Raw genomic sequence first — 23,345 nt, 5'->3', positions numbered from 1 at the left:
AATGTTTCTAAAGTATTATTTTAAGGCTAATTAGCATTAAAAAAGAGGCAAGTGCTTGAATATAATATATAAATGAAAGTAAGAGTGTGTTTTAGGATCCGGCACTGCTAGTCACTGTTCATGGATATCCGCGTAGATCGCATCTAATGTAATTCTTGCCACCAGTAGCCATGCAAAGCGATGATGGAGACATTGTCACGTTGTCAAAGTGAATATCTCTTAAGTATTTTCCTACCAGGGTTATGGGAAAGTACGTGGTTACCTGGTGGAGCCCATTCCTTTCAAAACCTGTCCTTGTCTAATCTACCCAGTCCAGTGTTGTACAAAGTGCAGTGTCTCCCAAGCCTGAGGTCCTTGTCTTTTGTGCACTGTGACAGTGGTCATTTTAGATTCTGTCCTAGTTCATGCTGTGACTGCAGTTCCATATTTATGTAAATATTCATCAGGCTCTAGGTAACATGAGCAGCATTGATGCGCTGTGCGGGTGCCTGTACCGAAAGAAGCCTTCGGTTGGTACAGTACATAGAATGATATCATAGGAAATTAGGGAGCAGTTACACGGCTGTCGCTCTGTGTAGAAGGGGTACTTGTGTGGAGTTGGGGCCATTTTGAATAAGCCCATTTTCTTCTATATTGGGAAGGTGAACAAACTGGTCATGCTTTCGGCATGAAGCTAGAGCATGCAGGCTTCCACTAAATTAAGTGTTTATGGATTTGGTCATTCTGTGTTAGTCTTCAGTTAGTGTCATGAATGGCCAGGCAGGAGGTGGTCCAGCCGGCTTAGTTTGCTTGATGATGAGACAGTGAAGTCTGGAGCTGTAAACTTGCTACTTGTCTTGCAGCTGCGTTTTCTGCAGTAACCAAAGTACATTCCAACTGCAGTACTTTGACACGCGCCAGCATTTCCCAATACCTGTAGCTCCATATATCCCATTGCATTCTCCAACCTGTAGCCTGTTGTAGCAGCAGTGCAGTATGAATATTATCACAATCCGGTGCATCCTACGATCAACTTAACATCACGGCACCTCGTTCTGATTCTTTGTCATGCCCTAATGCTCTCGAAACCATGAAGAGTGACCTCGATGTTGACACACAGCATAGCTCTATCTAGCAGACATGAGCCCGAAGCTCTTTAGTAATCTTTGTGTGATTGGGTCAAGCACTCTGGTCCTACATATCCTGCTAGTTTATCCCACAGTACTTTATAGAACCTGTCGTTCTCCAGTCTGCAGCATGCGGTCTGTGATCTATGGTTCTGTTATTGATGCAGTGCTTCTGTCTCATGCAGTTTCTATATTCAAGGTGCATCATGTGACCAGAGGTTCTTTGTGCCATGAAGCCTTTACTCTTCATTGTGCTGGAGCTGCCTTAACATTGCTTTGTCCTATTTACAGATGAGCAATTTGCGCTGAAGCGAGTGGCAGACAGCGCTATTGATCTCTATGCCATGGTGGTCGTTCTCTCCAGGTAAGTCCATGCACTGCAGCGTAGCGTTCATGTCTATAGGGGAAGTGGGTGGTTGGGTGAGCACTTGAAGAATATGCAAGGGCAGAAGATGTTTCTGTGGTGCTTGAAGGTTGATCTTGGGTTGCATGAAGTCCAGATTGAAGTCTACGGGCGGATGGATCTTGAACACTGATTGATTGACAGCAGCATGTGTGATTACCTCTTCGGGTGCCTACATAACATTTGACACTGTCCTTTGATTCTGCAGGGCTTCCCGCTCCCTCAGCCAGGGGCAACCAACTGCTGAGCATGAGAAAATGCTGTGCGACACCTGGTGCATAGAGGTGAGGTCCGGGTGTTAGTATGCGGTGCTGGAGGTTGAACAGTTCAGGGGGCTTTATGTCAGGGTCTTGCATGGACGATCCAGTGTTTGCCTGCTGTGTCCTGCTCCTAGAGCACACCGGGCCCAAAAAATATCTTATTCCTCTTCAGCTCTGCCTGGTTTATTCTTTATCATCAGATTATGCCTCTCAGCTGCAAGAAAATACTTTTAGAATACGCAGCTTCTCGAGGGACTTCTCTTATCCATTACATCCTGTACATTTCTCTGACTAAGCTTCATACAAAAAAAACCAGGAATTAGTAACAGCCACTGCTGCACAGCTGGATTAGAACTCAGATGCTGCTTTGAAAACTTCTTGCAGTCCCAGCGCTCTCCCGAAGGTGGCACCACGGATAACCCACTATAACCATGGAAGTACTCAGATGCTACCCAACAAAGCCTCTCCCCGATTTTTTTTTTTTGTGTTGGTTTGAAGGCAGAAAAGTGAAAGGAGCCCAACATAATCAACTGTTGTGAACTTGCACGTCATTTGAAATCACAATTGTGCTTTCTTGACCAATAACTACTCACTCATAGTCCCAGTTTCCCAGAAATGCTTTGAGCAACCTTGTGCAGGCCACCATCATTAGTAGTCATTTACGAAAAGGAGTAGGTCTTTTGGATTCTGGGCAGGTTTGCTTTGAACTGGACGACACTGTCTTGCTGTGTTATGGATGTATATTTTTATGCATGCTCATTTATATTGTGCAAACATAACTGAAAGACAGCAAAGCAGTTTACAGGTATAGAAACTGATGATAAAAGTCCTGATGCTCGGGGGCGTGGCTAGCTGCCGAGCGTAATGGCCGCAGCCTGAAGGAGCTCCGGGGGTGAGACCGTCCTCCCCGCCATCCGTACATCAATCCGCATCTTGTCGCGAGCCTAAAGACTGCGCCTACGACGCCGCAACGAAGCGGCGCCTGGCTGTGCCGCTCCGGGGTCTCTCCGTGGCCGTGGAGGCAGCCGCCGCCGCGCCGAGAAATTGGGCCTGTCCCTTCGGCGGAAGCTGGGGCCTCAAGTGAGAAAGCGTGCCCGGGTGCTGCGCATGAGCCCCGGGTTCGGTTCGCTGAGTAGCGGCCCCCCCCCCCCCTGCCTTTAATTTGGACTGACTGAGTGGTGGACGACACGGGGGTGCGGCCTGGAGCCTGACTGCCCTGGCGGGCGCCCACTTGCCATACGGACCCCCGGTGCAGCTGGGGCGCCACCGAGGGGGGAGCAGAGCGGCGCTGCGGAGCGGTGGCGGCTCAGCGCCAGCGGCATTTCCCCTAAGGGACAGTATTCCTTGGCCTGCCCGGCACCGTCTGTGATGCTGGGAGTGCTGGGGCGGCCTGAAAGAACTACTGGCAACGCACAGAAGCAGAAGCGGTGACCGGCGGGACGGCGACGGACCACGCTCTCAGGGACAGGGGGAGAGGAGGAGTGCGACTTCTGGGCGCTGGTGATTGCTGCAGCCCTAGCGTGCTGGTGGTGACTCGCTGGTGTGCCGTCCGTTGACCGCCCTGTCCCCTCGAAGTGCCGGCGCCTGAGGGGTGGCAGTACCGTCTTGGGCCCAGCGTGGAGTGAAAAGGCGCCTGGTTTTTGCCCCTTGAGTCGTGGTGTTGACGGCCCTTAGCGGAGTCTGGTCCCCAGCCTCACCATGAGCGGTAAGGTGAGTAGGGCGCATCACCAAGGGAAACTGGACAAATATGCGTTTACTAAAGGCTCACCCCCGCCGACGGACCACGAAAAGCGCGCAGACACGGCCTCTGAAACGGCCGGCCCGCCTAAAGTAACACTAGAGGACATCATGGCTGCCCTGACCAATGTGCAAACGACGGTGGGGTCGATATCTACAGACGTGACGCTCCTCCGGGCGGACTTCCAGAAAATGGCCGCCAGAGTCACGGAGGTTGAACAGGTGACTGCCACTCTGAAGAGAGACGGTGGCTTGCTGCTTCAAAAGGTGTCGTGACTGGAGGCCGAAAACAAGCGCATGGTCGAGAGGCTTGAGGATCAGGAAGGGCGCTTCCTCCGCAACAATGTCCGCATCACGGGGATTCCGGAGAGTGAGGGGGAGCCCAGCCATGGACCTCTATGTGGAGAACCTTATAAAAACTGAACTGCAGCCCAGGGGGCTCTCTGCCTTCTTCTCGGTGGAGCGGGCGCACAGGGTGCCCGGGGGGAGGCCGAAGGACGGGGCTCCCCCCCGGCCGGTCCTGGCCCGCATTTTCAACTTTCGTGACCGCGATGCCATTCTGCAGACGGCCCGCGTGGCCCCACCCTTGCGTATACAGAACTCACAAGTATCCATCTTTCCGGACTACACGGCGGCGGTGTCGGCGCGCCGGCGGAGCTTCCTGGAAGTCAAAAAGAGCCTGAGGGCCCGCGAACTTTCCTACTCCATGTTATTTCCGGCCAGACTGAGAGTGGTGGCAGAGGGGAAGACCTGTTTTTTTGAATCGCCAGAGGAGGCGCATGACTGGCTGGAGGGGTGGCACCAGGTGAAGCAGTCAGGCCGTTCAGACAGGCGAAAACGACCGCCCGGAGAGGCGCCGGACCCCACTGGCCGCGAGGAAGCTCTGGAAGCTGCGGCCCGGCTGCAGCAAGAGGCTTAACCCGAAGGCGTTGGACTCTGCTTACTTAAATGGACGGTGCAGGGTAAGGGGGATGACCCCGGGGTGGGGAAGTGTCTGTGCTTCCTAAGGTAGCTCGGGACATATGGACACTCGAACTGGGGATGGCACTGGTCTTCCTCGGACCTTCCACTCCTTGCGCACGAGTTAGGTGCTGGGATATGGGGTCAAAGCGCTCTGCTGAGTTGGGGTGGCGGGCAGTTTGGAGTCCGCATGGCAGGGAGACAGGGAGGGGGTTGGGGGGTATAAGGGTAATTTGTTGGTTTTAGTAGTCAAGGTTCACATTGACAGTAATGTTTGTTGCGCAGCACATGCAACCACTACAGAGCACATATTATGCGCCATTTACTGTGCGCCGCTACTTCCCCTGGTACTCGAGCGATCTGATGGCTGCAGTCTGTGAGGGGGCGCCTGAACTGTGTTCCTCCGCTCCGATACCGCCACTCTCCCTGCTCACGTGGAATGTGCGTGGCCTGGGGGACAAAATTAAACGAGGCCTCGTTTTGCACAGTCTTAAGAGATGCGCTCCAGCGATTGTCCTGCTGCAGGAAACCCACCTAATCAATACCACCAGTAAAGCGATGGACAGGTGGGGGTACAAAATGGTAGTACATTCGGAGTTTACCTCCGGGTCTAGAGGGGTGGGTATTCTAGTACGGAAGCACTATCCACTTATTATACACAAAAATAAAACGGACAGGGCGGGGGGGAGGTTTGCGGCACCCAATGGGAGGGACGCCCCCTTAACATAGTCTCCGTTTACATCCCTCCTGCAATGCACGCCACCGCGCTGCCGGCGCTTAGCGAATTCCTCCTCGACCTACCGGAAGGGGAGCTGCTCCTTGGCGGTGATTTTAATGCAGTAGTACACGAAGCACTTGATAGGCACCCTCAGCGAGCGGGTGGGGCGGGACTGTCCGATTTGGAGGTTTTCTAGAGGCCATGGGGTTGCTGGACTTATGGCGGTTGCACCATCCGACAACAAAGCAGTACACGTATCACTCGGGGGTGCATAACAGTCTCACTAGGATAGACTACTTCCTGGGTTCCGCTAACTGCCCTCGCAATATAGACAGTGTTGAGATCAGACCTAGAGGTATCTCCGACCACTCCCCGATACTTCTAAAATATGAATGCTACCACCTCGCACGTCCCCTTATTCCAGTGATACGTCCCGGTTGTCTCCAGGTCCCTACGACACATAAAGTGCTGTCGAAGGCGGCGGTTCTCTTCTTCACGGAAAATGCCCCTTCTGCTGCTTCACCGACGATCTTATGGGAGACATACAAAACGGTCCTCCGGGATCAGGCGCTCACTACCATAGCGGCGCACAGGCGAGCGAAGCTGGCGGAGTTGCAGTTGCTTGAGCGGGAGGAGTTGCAGTTGCTTGAGCGGGAGCTGCACTTGGCGGAGGCTCGGGATCCAACCCCGGAGTCGGCCGAAGCCCTGGGGGCTGCGCAGACCAAGTATAGGGCGCACCTTACGGAGCATACGAAGCAACAGCTGATGGCCACACGGCACAGGATATACGACCTGGGAGATAAGACGGGGAAGCTCCTGGCATGGCTTGACAGGAGGGAGGGTGGAGCCAGGTGGATAGCGCAACTCAATTCTGAGGAAGGTCAGGTGCTGACAAAACCTAGCGAGATAGCGGAAACTCTCGCGCGTCACTTTTGGCGCGTCTACTCCTCCACCTCCTCCATGACAGAAGAGGAGGCAGGGACGTATGTGCAGGATCTGGCGATGCCCCGGCTCACCCCTGAGGTGGCGGGTGTCTTGGAGGCTGACATTACGGTAGAGGAGGTGCAAATGGCAATCCTTGCGCTGCAATCGGGTAAGGCGACGGGACCGAACGGTATACCGGTCGAGCTGTACAAGCACACGGCCGGAACGGTCGCCCCTCATTTGCTCAACATGTTTACGGATAGTCTCCGAGCGGGTGTACTCCCGCAGGACCAGCGGACAGTCACTATCGTGGCTATACCAAAACCTGGCAAGCCGGCATCGGAGTGCAACTCCTATCGCCCTATCTCGCTGCTGAACGCGGAGGCGAAGATCCTCGCGAAACTCTTGGCATCCAGACTAACACCACATTTGCCGGACATTGTGCACCCAGACCAATCTGGTTTTATGCCCGGTAGGAGCACGGCCCTTAATCTGAGGCGATTACACGGAGTGTTGGCCCGTGTGGGGCAGGTGCGGGAGCCAGCGGTGCTGCTCTCGTTGGATGCGCGAATGGCATTTGACATGGTCGAATGGCCCTTCCTCTTTGCCGTACTGTCGCATTTGGGCTTTGGACCCAAATTTAGTGCCTGGGTCCGGCTCCTATATGCTCAACCAATGGCCCATGTGGCCGTGAACGGACACATATCTGGAGACTTCCCCCTGACGCGTGGCACCCGACAGGGATGCCCCCTGTCGCCCCTGCTCTTCGCTCTGGTGCTGGAGCCCTTGGCGGCTTGGATCCGCTGGGAACCCCAGATTCGGGGACTTAAGTGGACGAATGACTGGGAGGATCGTATCTCCCTCTATGCGGATGACGTGCTGCTCTATCTCTCCTCCCCGAGGCGCTCAATCCTCGCACTACTTAACATTTGTGAAATTTTCGTGAGCGTCAGGTTATACTATCAATTGGTCGAAATCGATGCTTTATGTGCTGCGTGGCGATGTGCGTCACTGGGGTACGCTACCACTCGCGTTGCTGGGGAAGGCGGCCCTCTTTAAAATGATGGCCCTGCCCCGATTCGTCTACGTACTGGAAAACACACCGTGTCGCATACCGCCGGACTACTTCCGCGCGATAGCGGCACAGGTGACTACCCTCCTGTGGGGTGGCAGACTGCCGCGCATAGCGCAGTCCAAATTGACTCGCGGCTGGTATGACGGGGGGGGGGATAGCGCTTCCCGACATTCAGCTTTATTATTGGGCAGCGCAGCTCAAAGTAATAAACCAGTGGCTTCATGTCCCGCATACAGACCCGGCGTTCAAAGCAGATGGGGACGTACTGGGAGAGCGGGGTGTGTTGGCAGCCCTGTATGATGGTAGACTGACTCCTGCGCTCGTCGGCCCTCTCAGACAGACGGTTGCCATATGGCATGCAGTGCAGGCCAAGCTAGGGTGGCGCGGGGTTCTGACCAAACTCACACCTCTGTGGGACACCGGGCAACTCGGGAGGCTCAGACACAGCAGGGGCTTTGACAAGTGGGACGCTATAGGGATCTCTACGATTGGCGACATGTGGCATGGGAATGACATTATCACATTTGACCGTCTCCAACAACAATATGAACTGGCACCAGCCGAATGGTTCGATACACGCAAATTAAACACGCATTGCTGGCACGGCTAACACCGGGCGTGGCGGTACCAGAGGCATCGCCCTTGGAGGACCGGTTACTAACAGATTATATGCTGAAAAGGGCCACATCGTTTACATACCGTAAGCTGATTAACAACCTGCCAGACCCAATGGGCCCTCTTCGCGCGAAATGGTCCCGTGATGTGGGGGAATTCGACGATCCGGAATGGCGAGAGGCGCTGGCCTCGCCGCGGGAGGCGGGTATACCGTCGAGGCTCCGGTTGGTGCAGCTTCGCATCTTCCACCGCTCCTATTACACCAGGCACACACTGCATAGCATAGGCAGCGCGACACATCCTTTCTGCCTGCGTGGTTGCGGGGAGGTGGGAGGCTTCTTCCATACCATATAGGAATGCCCTGTGCTTCAGGAGTACTGGCGGGGGGTGATGCACATGCTGTCACAGTCAGGGGGAGTCACGCTGGCGCCGGAGCCCAGACGCTGCCTGCTGAATATATGGGAACCTAACGACCTCTCGCACCTGGCGCAGGGCTGGGCCACATTACGATTAATGATAGCCAAGCGCAACATAGCTCAAAAACGGGGGTCAGGGGAACTGCCGCGCCTCGCTGGTTGGGGCACGGACATGGACGAGGCCATGTTTGCGGAGAGTCAAAGCAAAAAACAATGGTTCTGTTGGGGAGTGCACAGACTTATTTCAATATGTACTTAATACAATTAACTAATAAGCAGGTACACATTCAATGAGAGACAACAAAGCACACACATGGGTCCTGAAATTCAGAAATTGAATTCATTTTACTCAACGGTGTGTATCAAAAGTATATACACCGAAATATTTACAGGATTGACCAACCAAAGAACACATATAACATGAAACATTTGGTGATTCAACGTACTGGTTAACTGACCACAGAGTTCACATATGACAAGTATGTACAATGAACAATACACAATAATAAACAAACAGATCCAACATGAAGAGCATAGACTACAGCAGGATATGATTTCCTAGTTCTGTTTGTGGAATTGCGTGGAAAAATTGGACAAACCACGTCGACGTTTCGACCCTATGTAGTAGTGCCGAATTACGTGCATCAAATGTGGGTCTTCATCAGGACAAAAGGAGAGCTGGCGGCCTGGGGTCAGAATTGCGATTTAATAGGACATGAATTCCTGGTATCACATTAAGGGGAAGTCAGCCGACATATAAATTGGTCATGAATTCTTGATTATAATATGTTCAATTAATGTAGAGAAGTGGTGCCGTCAAAGCGATCGCCACATATTAGTAAGCACAGTCAAGACGTCTATATCCGTCCAAGGCACTGCCGCTACTGACCTAGTCAGTAGCGGCAGTGCCTTGGACGGATATAGACGTTGTTCATTGTACATACTTGTCATATGTGAACTCTGTGGTCAGTTAACCAGTACGTTGAATCACCAATTGTTTCATGTTATATGTGTTCTTTGGTTGGTCAATCCTGTAAATATTTCGGTGTATATACTTTTGATACACACCGTTGAGTAAAATGAATTCAATTTCTGAATTTCAGGACCCATGTGTGTGCTTTGTTGTCTCTCATTGAATGTGTACCTGCTTATTAGTTAATTGTATTAAGTACATATTGAAATAAGTCTGTGCACTCCCCAACAGAACCATTGTTTTTTGCTTTGACTATAACGCCCAGGTTCTGAGGGTTACTGGGTTACCCCATTATTTCTAATGTTTGCGGAGAGGTCGGCCTTTGTTAGACGGGGCTGTCCTGGTAAATGGAGTAAAGTATGGGGGGGGCGTGGAATTCCTATAGGGGTGACATCTGTGACCCGCCCTCGGACCCTGAAGACGATGCCTCAGATTCAGACTAGGGTGGGGGAGCCCAGGGGTGGGGGAGCGGGATGGTGGATGTTGAAGATATGTACTGTTGTGGAACTGTTATCTGCAAACTTGTCACATTCAGGGGCTATTGCATTGCTATTCATCATGAAAAACTATGCGTTTGATTGCTGTATTGTGCTGCTGCCAATGGAAAAAAATAAAAACAAGTAAAAAAAAAAAAGTCCTGATGCTCCATAGTCAGCATTTGCGCCAGTCCCTGGAAACAGTGCCGTGTCAAACCCCCCCCCCCCCCAAACCCCCCCCCTGCACACCACCAGCATACCTTTCCCAACCAGCCTGGCTGATGCTTACAGACCGAGCTCTCATTCCCCTAGTACTACCCTAAACCTCTCAAAAAGATGCAGCAGGGCTACTCAGGGATCCAGAGACAGACTTTAGAGTATTGGAGAAGAGAGAACTATGCTTCCGATTGAACTCCGAATGCACCCTTTGCAGGAACAGCATACTTGTAGGCTGTATGTGAATGCCTAGAACACTCCTGGTTGTGCAGCTTTACAATGACCCCATCCTTTTTTATCTGTATAGTAACACTGCTTTAACTTGATAATTTGTCATGAAACGTTTGCACGAATGACAAGGAGGACTTGTGCACAAGAGTTGAGAATGTAGGCTTGTATTGTATGATCTTCACAGCAACTAACCAATTTCTTGCTACATTCCTTCCTGTTTAGGCTTATGGCCGTATCCGGGAAAACCTCCAGTCGCTGAACACAGACACCACCAACCAAGTCTTCAAAAATATGCGAATGATATCGAAGGCATTGGTAGAGAATGGAGGGGTGGTTTCCCCCAACCCACTGGGATTTTAGGTGCTGCAGCATACACCAGTCTGTGCCTGAGCCGTTGCTGGGTGCGCACAACAACTGCTGGAACTAAAAGATTGTATCCGCTCTCAAGCAGCAACGTATTCTGATTGCTGGGGCATCCAAGAAATGGACGTCGGGTGGGAGGGAACCAAAGTGTCACGTTCAAAAGCTGAATTGCCTTACAGAGTTCCTCCTCTTAGCCTTAAATGATCTTAACATGCAAAAACACGTATCTGTTGCGGTGTGTTACCTTTCATTCTCTCTGACTAGACAGGCATGAAGTGTTCAGCGTATTAAACCATCGCCTTATTTTCCACACGCATGGAGTGATTTCCTCTTCTCATGGGACATTGATTCAGAGGACATTCGATGATTAATATTTGGATTGAATCACCAACCAGGGCATTCATGAGGTGAGCAGTTCCCTCAATAGGCCAAAAATGTGAATTGCTCCCCTCTGGCTGCAGGGTGTAAGCTTCAGACATGATGAAAATATGGATCCAGCGACTAAAGAGCAGTAGTCTTTTAGACTTTGTGTGATGAGAAACAACTTGCTGGCAGCGTAGAACAGTGTTGTTTTTGGTTCTTGGGCTCTAAAGAGCCACATTTCACCGAGAAGAAAGACAGGTGGGGTGGCTCAAGTGACCCCTGTATGTCAAACTGACCACAAGTCTTTCTAGAGCATGGTACAGATGTGCTTTAGTACAAGCAACATACAGGGGCTGGCTCCAGGTCTGTGTAGGAACTGAAATTTACAGTCATCCTGTACTATTAATGGGGAAACAAGCTTTACTTGTAGGCACTTGTTTAGGTGTTCAACCTACTGCGAATAAGAACTAATGCAATGGAAAAGCTTGCCTCTATCAGTGGGTCCACAACACATTTTCTAAACTCATAAAACAGTTCCAGATGTGAGAAGACTTACTTTCAGGTAGTCCAAGAAATCTGCAAAGACAGAAAGGTATGTTTTTAACTACAATAATGAGATATTCAGAGTATTGCCAAAAATCAGTAGAGGTGTATGCAGGAATCAACCGTTGAAGCTGTGAGAAAGGGCTATAATGCCACAGCTGAGTCATGCCCTCAGCATTCTAGGAGGAGGTGGGTGGAATAGACTGTTAAATGCCACTGCCATTAATGTGTTTGCCTAACTGTTGTGCTAAGACTTGATGGCCTTTTAATAAATATCTTGATTTGTCTTCTGCTTATGCACTTGTTAAACTGACTGATCAACTGTAAAGCATCACAAGAGAATCATTGCAGGTCCACGCTGTAACACAGCCATTGACAGAAGGAAGCGTGTTAGCACAATCATTTCCTGTAACACCAGTACCAGAGCAATGCCAATAACCCCTGTATGAGGCAATATGAGAAGGCATTCACACTGAACCTCATCCACTGAATAAGTTACTCTAAAATCGGCAAAAAGCTATTCTGCAAAGCAAATGGCAGACTTGGCTCCCATCAAAAGGTACGGAGTGGCTGGGCGCTCACATCGCGGACCACGACCATGGGATGCCTCTAGACACCGGGGGGCCCCAGCCCCCTAGCCAGACGAGACCGGGATCCCCGGCACCATCATATCGGAAAAACTGGACAGGGTACTAGCGGCCATTGAGCACTCGCGGGTTACAATGGAGAAGCACCTCGGCACCCTAGCCACAGACCTCAATCTGCTACGTGATGACCACAGAAAGCTGGCGGACAAGGTGGGAGATGGCGAAAAAACGCTCTCAGCAATGATCCCTCAAACTAAAGCACAACAGGACTCCATAAAAGACTTGCAGGCCCGTGTCGTGACTCTGGAGGACAGAACAGACTATCTGGAAGGCCGCTCCAGGCGAAGCAACTTGCGTATCTTGAACCTACCAGAGGGAGTGGAGGGGAAAGATCCTGTTGAATACACAGAGACCTGGCTCCGGTCCTTTACACCCCGAGAAGAACTCTCCTCATATTTCTCAATCAAAAGGGCACACAGAGTTTCGATGCGACGACCGCCCCCGTGCTCGTGTCCTTGCCCCATGCTAGTAAAGTTGCTCCACTTTCGGGACAGGAATGCCATATTATGAGCGGCCAGACAGAATGCTCCCATCATGCTAGAGGATAAAAACGTCATGCTCTTCCCAGACTACTCCAGAGCGGTACAACGGAAATGAGCATCATTTCTGGAGATAAAAAGACTATTACGGGACAAAGGCATGCAATACTCTGTTGTTTCCTCCAAAGCTCAAAATATTCCTTAACGATACTACTGTGTTCTTCATGGATCCACAGGAAGCAACGGACTGGATGGACCTGAACCTACAGACTGGCTCAAATCAGAGAAATGCCACAGCATCGGGACCCAAGACAGCCAGGCCTCCAAGACACGGAGCACTGAGTACCAGGAGTCAATCCGGAAAGCAACCACTTCCTAAAACACTAGCACTACCTGACCTGGAGCAGATCATAGCGGCGCACAGAAAGGCCATACAAGCAGCGACAGAAATGGAGGCAAATCTCTCAACCTCGGATCATGAGGACACTTCGCATATTTTCACGCCCGAAGAAGATCCCAACAACTCAAGTGACTCTAACGAGAGCTATGGGGCACTGCCCGCCGTCATGCCGCAGACGGCCGACACGCTTATATGAAGTTCACCCACAATTGTTGACACATTGCCCCCGATCGCAAGTGAGGCCCTGCCCCTTAATTCCACGTAACACACGGAGTGTCATGTTAGTGCTGGCCCCCAACTATCACAGATGAAAGTGACCCCCACAGATATACACAGAACTATACGGGCCCACCTGGCGCTACGAGTCTCAGTGGTTCGCGTGAGTCAGCCGAAACACGCCCACACGAACCGTTAGTGGGTACGTAATTGTCGGTTTGGATGTGCTGTCTGTTGCAGCAGATCCCTTGTATTGGGTCTTCAACCCCAAAGAGTTCTAGTTCAACCCCTCGCCCTACCCTGACCCCATACCAACCCCAGCATACAGTGCTGAACCATTCGCTGGCACACTTACACTTCACACCGGGCACCACCAAACTCTCCATTGGGTTCAAGTGGGACCCCCGGGGCTTCCCTCCCTCACTGCGCAACCTATCAGCTACCATGAGCCCCCTGCCAAACGTTAAATTTCTCACTCTAAATGCCTGGGGTATACATTCGGCGCAGAAGCGCTATGCCATTTATGCTTATATTAAACACCAGCAAGCGCAGGTCATACTATTGCAGGAAACTCCTCTCACAAAGGGAGAACTTTAAAGCGATGATGTATTCAGCACACACACGATGTATTCAGCACACACACGAGGAGCCCTCATCTGGTTTAGGCCAGGAGTCCCCTTCTTGGAGACTAATAGAAAGATAGGCCCCAGTGGGAGATACACCCTGCTAGAGGTATTATTGGATGGACAGTCAATACTGATAGATAGCATCTATGCTCCAAACATGGAACAAACACCATTCTGGGAAACCCTATCACGCGGCTTGGCTCAATTTACATCTTCACCGTGGATTTTGGGAGGGGATTAAAATTGCACATTAGATCTCAACTTAGACAGGTCATATCCACCGGCCCCAACGTCACAAGCCCACACGTACACAGCCCGGTTCCAGGCCTGGGCAAACCACTGGTCGTTGACGGACGTTTGGTGACATGCACATCCGACAACTAAACTCTACTCCGTCCATTCAGTCCCCCAAGACTTACGAGTAAGGTTGGACCGATTTGTGTGTACGCATGCGATTCTCCCCCCAAGCGCAACACTCGGACTATCTAGGTAGGGTGATATCAGACCACGACGCACACGTTCTGACACTTGGATGGCGTCCACCCTCACCGCCAGCCCCCACCTTGCGGGTCCCGCGGGACTGCCTGGAGGATCCGGTGTTCCAACATGAGCAGAGGGAGAGCATACAAAACTACTTTTCTGACAGTGCTCATTCCACGGACTCTAGGACGCTAGAGTGGGGCGCCTTCTAGGTGGTCATGAGGGGTGCATGCATCCAACAAATAGCGGGGGGTGGAAAACACCAGAGCAGATGGTACAAGCGACGGAGAAACGCTTGGCGCAGCTATCCAAACAGGCAGACTCACAGTCTACTCTCCACACACAAATAGCAGAAGCCAAGACCAAATATGCAGAGGCCTGCGCAGATACAATTTCCGTGCCTACGCCGCCAGAGCCCACAGGGAGGGAGACCAAGATGGAACCCTGCTGGCATGGCTTGTCCGGCAGGACCAGAACACTCAACACCAGTATCCGAAACACAACAGGCGAGATCATTTACGCGCAGGCAGATATCATGCTCGCCTTCCATGAATATTAGTGATCTGTACAAGGAACCATTCCCCGACAGAGAAGAACACATCCAAAAAGTAATACATTCCATTACTATAACACAAATGACGGAAGACCAGACCTCACTAGATGATCACATCACAACAGCAGAGATCAAACACACGATCCATCATTTAGCCAAAAACAAAGCCCTGAGTCATGACGGCTCCCCCATAGAATACTACCACACATTCTCCCAGCAACTAGCTCCACAACCGGACATAGCATATATAGGGCGGTGCAAGAGGTGGGAACACTCCCCCAATCCATGCGAGACTCCATACTGGTGACTTTCCCCAAACCAGACCAGGACCCACTGCTTAGGTCATCATATCGACCTATTAGTCTACTAACATCAGACTGCAAAATACTGGGGAAGATCCTGGCAGACCGAGTAACGGGGGTGCTCCCACACTTGGTACACCCTGATCTGTGCGGGTTCGTGCCAGGGCGAAACACCTATCGGAATATACGTAGGCTAGATGAGGTGCAGGGCTGGTTCCTGCGGGCCGCGTGCCTTATACTAAACCTAGAAAAGGCCTTTGACACCTTGGCATGGCAGTATTTATTCACGGTTCTGCAACGAGTAGGGGTGGGACCCCAACTCCTGGCATACATTAAATTGCCCTCGCCACCCGGGTCCGTATAGGCCAACATATCTCTCCACCGATTCAGGTGTCCCGTGGGACACATCAGGGATGCCCCCTCTCCCTGTTGCTGTTCGCCCATGCAATGGAACCACTGGCAATAAGACTTGAGAAAGGGGGCGAGCTTTGGGGGTATACTACTTGAGGGGCAAATCCACAGTGTCTCTCTCTACGTGGATGACTTCCTAATATACGTGAGAGACATCACAGCGGACCTCACACCTCTGTGTGCCACACTCGATGACTTTGGGAGAGCCGCTGGCTTGAGGGTGAATTGGGCCAAATCCACTATTTATCCCCCTCATCCATACGCCCCCCATTGGGAGATAACAGCCGGGGAAATCCGGTTACCATGGAACGGGACTGCTCCTAGATACCTAGGAATCGGGCTGTACCATACCCCGAGGGATCTCCTTGAGGGCAACCACTATTGAGCCTTACGGGGGATTAAAACCCAGGTTGCCTTCTGGTGAACGATTCCCTTGGCCCCCGTAGGGATGGTGGCTTTATCAAAAAATGATAATAGTACCCCGTCATCTCTACTTTTTTTTTTTTTTGCAAATGCCCCAGTGATCCCCGACCATTCCCCCCCCCCCCAGGCCTTTTTCCAAGAAATAAACTCCTTACTACGGACTCTGGTCTAGGGTGGAGGTCGCCGCAGAGTGGCTATGGTGATTCGACAGCTACCACAGGACCGTGGCGGGTTGGGAGCCCCTTCCTTTGAGGCCTACTTCTTGGCAGCACAACTGCAGTGGATTTCGCGCTGGACAGCGGGGCGTCATCTAGAGGAAACGGAAACGTCAGCGGGGACTTTGTCAGCTCCAGTGATCACCCGAATGCTCCTCCCGGGGACCAGACCCAATCCCTCCCACTCCGTTTTGGGGAAGGTGGCCAGATCCTGTATATTGCGGATCCACTGTCTTTCTCGAACGACGCCAATGTACTCCCCATTACTGCCACTAGCGGGTCTTCCTAGGGGACTTAGCCACTTCACATCTAGGGACTTACAAACCTGGACAGAATATGCACTCACTGAGGTAGATACCCTAGTCACAGACCACCAGTTAACTTCATTTGAAGGTCTAGCAGAGGGAAGTGGGCTTCCTGCAGGACAATTCCTGCTTCACAGACAACTTATAGCGGACTGTAGGAGGACATGGGACACGACAGCGGGAGAACCCAAAATACATCCCACACTACACGCGATATTGAATATGGGAGCAGGGAGACACCTTATCACTTGGATATACAAATCAATCATAGACCTCACATGTGTACCGCCACACGATTACGGCTAAAGTGGAAAGAGGAATTTGGCCGGGCACTACATGATAAGGAATGGTTAAGTGCTAGAGCACCATAAAAAAGTGTTGCGTAATCAACGCTTTAAAAACATCCAATTTAACATATTACATTGCGCATACCTCATGCCGAAGCGGCTCAAGCGCTTCTTCCCTGCGACGCACTTTGAATGCCAACGCTGCCACATGCCAGTGGCCCCATTTGTTCACATGCTATGGTCATGCCCCATGCTGCAGCCTTACTGGGAAGATGTACATGCCGTGATGCTGGCGGTCACGGGTTTGACAGACCTCCCCTCCTGGGAGGCCTGCGCTCTGGGGATTTTTAAACGAAAAAAGCAGAGGAAAGTGGAGACTCGCTTTGCGATATTGGCCCTACTCCTACCAAAACGCAGCATTACACTACACTGGCGTTCTCCAAGCGGCCCCCCGATAGCAGCATGGAGGGGGAAGTCCAAAAATGGGAAGCAGCTGAAGAGGATGCAATCAGGCTAAGGAGGTGGGGGGCACACAAAGGTGTCCCATATCCATGGAGTGGTCAATGCTCCTCCACAGCTTCAAACAAATGCATAATACCCCCACGAATACCCCAGCAGTCTCGCCGACGGATCTTGGCCCCACAGCACCCCAAGCAACACAGGAACCCCCCCGAACAGGTCCCACTCCCATATGTGCCCCGGTGTGAAAGCGATAGCCAGTGCCAATAGACCAGCAGCAACCGATGCCCTCATTCCCAGCCCCCCTTCTTTCCATTCCCAAGTTATTTACCCCAGTTGGTTCAAACAGGTAAACTCTTTTCAGCCAACCTTAAGAGTAGTAAGATGCACTGAATAGACCTTGGTCACTAACGACCCGGGAGGAGACCCATTTTCACTATGCACCCATACATGGTCAGAAACGAGATGCCTACCGAGAACAAATAAGGACCCTGATGTTTTCTGTTCTAATGGCAATGTAACTTGATGAATGTCACATGGCTATCAATTATGTTGTAAAATGTATACTCTGTATGTACATTGGAAGACGAATAAAAAGGTTTACCAAAAAAAAGTTAAGTAAAACTCTAGGTCATACAACATCACCAGAAAGTGAAGAAGCCCCTTTCCTGTTCGAAGTTGAGAGAACGCAATCCTGTTCCTGCTCTCGGGGTCATTTCCACATCCAGTAATTTTCCCACACCAGAACTTCGGGTAAATTCATGTAAGAAGTGGAAGCAGGGCTCTCCTGTGTCTTGCCACTCATCGTGAGAAGTCTTGTAAATGCCAAGGTACCACTCGGTCTTGGTCATCGATGCCTCTTGAGGACTGGTCCAGATATGTCCAAATTCCCAGGGCCATCTTTGCTGCAGCAACAGGGGAAAGCCTTTAATGAGCCCATATTGCATATTTTTGGCACCCTTCCATTGCTCTCTGGTGCACCCTTGGGACTCATGGATCTACAGAAGCCTTTGCCAGTGCCCCTCGTGTGTTCACAAAAGTGATGGCGGTGTTCACAACACATCTTCAGAACCTGGGAATACCAGTCTTAACTCGATGACTGGCTGCTGATGGTGGGCACACAGCAGTCCGTCATAGTCCATCTACAGATGATGGCAAAACTCTTTAATGCTTTGGGGTTCTCCAACAATGTGCCAAAGTCGCACCAGACTCCTTCCAAGAGGCTCCCGTTCATTGGAGCGGTTCTGGATATGGTGTTTTTTCAAAGCTCCACACCAAGAAAACCTGTCCGATTTCACCCAGGTTTTGGAGGAGACTGAATGATCGCAGTGGGTGGCTGCTCAGCTGCAGTTGAACCAGCAGCAGACCCTTCTCCGTAACCCCCCAGTGGTTGGCTGTCATCATGGACACACTGATGCTGGGCTAGGGAGGTTATCGGCGAGAGGTAGAGATTAGAGAGCAGAGGACCTCGGTCTCTGGCAAAGAATTGGCTCCAGTTCAATCTATTGTAGCTGCGGGTGATCAAATTGGCACTGAAGGCTTTACTCCTATCTATCAAGGGGAGGCTGTTTTGGGTTGTCGCAGACAACACCACTGCAAAAACAAGGGCGTAGTGGGGTCCTGGGTACTGTGGTGGGAGGCTCTGCACCTCCGGAGCTAGTTGAGTCGCTAGGGTCTCTCTGGCCGTGAACCACTTGGCAGGATCTAAAAACACCAGGGTGGACAAGCTCAGCCAGCGTTGCCTAGCGGATCATGAATAGCAATGACACTCTGAGGTGGCACAGGGCATCTTCCAGCAATGGGAAAAAGCCTGGCTTGATCTCTAACCCACTGCCCGGAACACACCATGTCCAGACTTTGGCACATTGGAGTTCCCAAAGCTATTTCCCCCCCATGAGACGCCTTCCACCTGGAGTTTGGGGCTCCTCTATGCTTTTCTGCCCAGAGTTCTCAAGACGATCAGGAATGACTGGCCTCAAGTCATCCAAGTTGCTCTGTATCGGGCGAGAACAATGTGCTACCTGCAAATTCTGGGCATGAGCCTCTGTCCACCAATCAGACTGCAACATTTGGAGTATCTGTTGTCCCTGTAACAGTGGGGGATATGGGGGGGGGGGGGGTCTTCACCAAGGCCTGCACAATCTACACCTCAATGCATAGAGATTGAAGAGCGACATCAGATTGCATTCAACCTCTCTCCTCAGGTAGCGGATGTCCTCTTGGTATCCGGACGAACATCCACAAAAAACATCTATGCTGGACACGGGGAGCAGTTTGTGGCTTGGTGTACTTCTGGTCAGATAGAATCATTTCATGCCAAATCCTCAGATGTACTGCTTTTTGTATCATCTTTAGCCCAGCAAGGACTTGCTTTGGCCACTGTTAAAGGTTAGTTGTCGACCGCGTCGACATTTTTACTTTTACCAGATCAACTTTTGGCTGTTCAAATCCCCTATTATAGTGTGTTTTCTGAAACAGTTAACCCACACGTTTCCACCCACATCATTTGTGATGCCACAAGGGGCTCTTAACCTGGTTCTGGCCTATTTGAAGTGTACCCCATTTGAACTACTGCACAGCTGTTCTCTGTGTCTTCCAACTCCGAAGAAAGTATTTCTAATAGCAATAACATCAGCGTGTTCCATGACTTATATATGTAAGAGCTGTCTCTCCAGCAACCATACACCACCTTTGTGTTCCACACAAACTGGTGCTACTGACTAGGGCGGCATTCCTGCTTAATTTGATTGGTTTATTACTTAGATGCGCTACAAAGTTAAACACTGCCCCCTGAGCTCTAATACATTGCAGACTCCTTGTCTCAAGAAGTTGATAGCAACGTTCGATACTTCCAAAAGGGATTCAGAAGTCTGAAAAGGTAGGACCATCTCTAAAACACTACCCTTGCGACATATTGGTTTTTGTTTTGATATAACATAAGTATTTGTAAAGTGCATGTTCACCCGTAGGTATCTTGGCGCTGAATAACAGATGTTTGTTACCCAACTCAATGGTACTCATTTTATCGACCTCAGATGGCTGAGTGGACCCTCCGGGATTTGAACCTGTGAGCATGAGGTCGAACACAGGCCCCTGCAGTGGCTGCATTAGTCCACTGAGTCACCAGACCCGGATATGTTTTGTAGTTATTAAAATATAGGTTTAGAAAAAATTGGTTGTTAAAAATGTATGTCCGATATAAAGGAGACATAGCCATCAATTAGTTCCTTTGTCAATTCGCAGTCCGTCAATGGAGAACATCTTCCAAGTATAATAATACTGAAATGGCACTGTAGCGCACCCTTGATGAATAGGTTTCATGTTCAGGTAACCTCAAGATTGCTCATAATGTAAATAGAAGAGGATCAAGGATACAGCCTTGTCTGACACCTTCCTCTAAAACAAAGCCATCAGAGCATTCACCACACTCTCTATTCTTTACATTGGCAGTCTGTGCAGGATGTAATCTTTTCAAGAAGATCTGTAATTGTTGTCTCCATCCTCCTGTCTTGTAGTGTTGTTCAGATCTTGATACAAAAGTGTGATTTATGACTTTTCATAAAGCTGCTGCATCTTTTTGGGTCAAAGCTGTGATCACATCCTCCCATTTTCTTGAATTCTCATGGCTTCCTTCCACGCAATTGACTTTTTTTAAGCCACACAACATTTTATCTAGTGTAATGGGGTAAGCCAGTGCTCCTCAGAACCTGGGTGTACAAGAATGTGGACAATGTTGGCTCTGTCGGGTACAGAATTGATTTTAGGTTTACTGAATAATAACAATTAGAAAACCGTACTCAAACTTTTCAGTAATAATCAATGAAAATGGAAGAGAAGGAAGGACAGACAATGCACCAAAGAAATTCGGAAGTTGTATTGAGGGATAATTCAATATGTTCTTTTACATTTTATGGTGTCGAGATAACGTTAGAAGGCTATCACAGTTCATGAACATCTGAGTTGTTCAAACGGCGCAAGTGATATGGTGAAAAAAGCGCTAAGTGTGAACGAGATATATACAGTGCTGTACGGATGGTTAAAAACTGGTCATTCAAAGAACATCCATCCCTAGGTACATAAATCTCCACGCCGCTTGGGATTTAAATTTCCATTTCACGTGGGGCGGAGAGAGTAGGGTCAGGATTATGACAAGCACGTCGAAGTTTCGACCCAGAGAGATGGGTGATTGACTTACTAGTAGGCATAGCGGGTCTTCCTCAGGACAAAGCGAACCAAGGACACCCCAATTTGAAGAAGGAAAAAAAGGAGGTCTTCAAGGTATGGTCCAACGTAGGTTGGATTCAAAGAAATGACTGTATTGAGGTCCTTGATGGTAATGAATCACATCAATGGGGCAGCACAGTTCTATAGCTCTCCGGCGCTGCTCGGGAACTCGAATGTAAAAGAACATACTGAATTATCCCTCAGCACAACATTTTATGGCAGTATCAGGATCTCTTGGCAAATTGCAACCAGCAAAACTGCAATGCTGATCAAACCACTTCTCCCAGTCTCTGCTTGAGAGGTACAAGAAGGACTTTGCAAGTGTTAGAAAATATTACTCCATCTGCAGTCAGAACTTTCAAGGGTTAGCCTGATTGTGTAAACTCTAGAAATCTGACCAAGTGTGAAGAATCACCTGCTGAACTTAAATGCTGGACCTTCCTTCTTCAAACGCAATCTCCTGCCCTGCTTCATTGCGATTTCCTTTTGAGAAAAGACATCCGGTGCAGCTCAAACAAAGTGCTTAATATCTAATACTGTTCTGATGGGATTGTGCTTAGTTATGGCCATAACCTTGTAATCAATAGTCTAACCTGCCCAGAAACAAAACAATTTAGAACTGCAGATTTGCCTCATGCCAATAAAGTCAGGATCATAAGACCAAAGGTACAAAGTTAGTATTGGTGTTCTCTACGTCCCATCGCCCCTAAAAGTGCAATCTGTTGGATATTACGGAAAGGGTGGAACCTTAAAGTTCCTTCCCTGACAGATCTGCTACTATGATCTTGAAATCGTACTAAAACACCTAAAAAAAAAAAACCTAAAAAAAACCAATTATCTTTATTTGTGATTTTTGTAAACAGTTTAACCAACAGAAATACGTTTAGCAGGTCATGAAAGAAAATACATAGTTCTTGTAGCACAATGCACGAGCTTGGGCATCTGGGGCACAGCATCCAACACACTGGATCATCTGGGTCCGAGCCGCCACAACCCTCAAACATCATCCCTCCTCCCTTCTTGCTTGCCTCTCTTTGTCCCCTCCCCCCTGCTCGGCCCAGCATTATAATGAGCATGCAAGTATGTGCTCGCAGGCCATGTTGCCCTGTGTGGTCTGTGAGCATAAGATCTGAGTGTACCCACCCCCTCTCCTCTGCCTGTACTATCACCTCCAGCATCCCAGCCCATATCTTCTTCTACCCTGTCATCCTCTCCCACCTCACATATTCGGCATTCCTCCACAAGTGCCCATTTTTCAATATCCCTCGCCCATTGCTGCAGCGTTGGGCCCGTCGGAGAGGACCATTTTATAGCGCTCCTGCACTTGGCAAGGACCAACCCCAACAGGTCATTCTATACTGCATAGCCTCTTCCGAGGACAGCTAAAAAGATGTCTTATTCTGCACTCAAGTGCCATTTGTGTGGCTCTCTGAAGCGTGTGCACCACCACACAGTATGTATGCAAACGCAGGCAATGCCAAATCATGTATTTAAAAAAAAAAAAAAAAAATTGTTGCATATTTATATAGCGCGAACTCGACCCGAAGGTATTAGAGCGCTTTACATGAGCACCGTATTTACATTACACATTCAGGCACGGGGAGATTAAGTGATTTGCCCAGAATCACAGGATGTGGACGCGACCCCGAGGCTCGAACCCTGGTTTCCAGCACCAAAGTCTGTCCAGTCTATGCAGGTATATCCTCCTTAGTCTCGGGCAGTGGTAACTCTGTCTAGTAGATAAACACCAGCTTAAAGTGGGCATTACTAGAAACACCCTTAACCAGTACGCATGCTCCCTCCCATTCCTTGTCTGTCATCGGTCCCTCTACCAGTACCAGCTGGACACGAACACTGGTCTTTGCCTATCCTGTTAAAGGGCATCGTACAGCCAGGATTCCAGATGTCGGGGATAGACCATATCCAAAACTACCTCTCG

At 50.0% G+C, this 23,345-nt stretch overlaps 1 protein-coding gene across 2 annotated transcripts in view; it reads left to right on the top strand.

Moving 5' to 3' along the window:
- The window catches only part of ACADVL (acyl-CoA dehydrogenase very long chain), a 124,773-nt gene extending 113,098 nt beyond the window's left edge, over positions 1-11,675 (top strand). For both annotated transcript variants that reach the window (XM_085640115.1, XM_085640116.1), the window contains 3 exons: positions 1,398-1,470; positions 1,718-1,793; positions 10,333-11,675. In XM_085640115.1, coding sequence (XP_085496241.1) covers positions 1,398-1,470; positions 1,718-1,793; positions 10,333-10,470 — 287 coding nt within the window. In that variant the 3' untranslated portion in view covers positions 10,471-11,675. The remainder of the gene's footprint in view (positions 1-1,397; positions 1,471-1,717; positions 1,794-10,332) is intronic.
- The last annotated feature ends 11,670 nt before the right edge of the window (positions 11,676-23,345 follow it).

This window comes from Triturus cristatus, chromosome 12 (genome assembly GCF_964204655.1).
Source record: "Triturus cristatus chromosome 12, aTriCri1.1, whole genome shotgun sequence".
NCBI lineage: Eukaryota > Metazoa > Chordata > Amphibia > Caudata > Salamandridae > Triturus > Triturus cristatus.
This window is presented reverse-complemented; position numbering and strand designations above follow the sequence as displayed.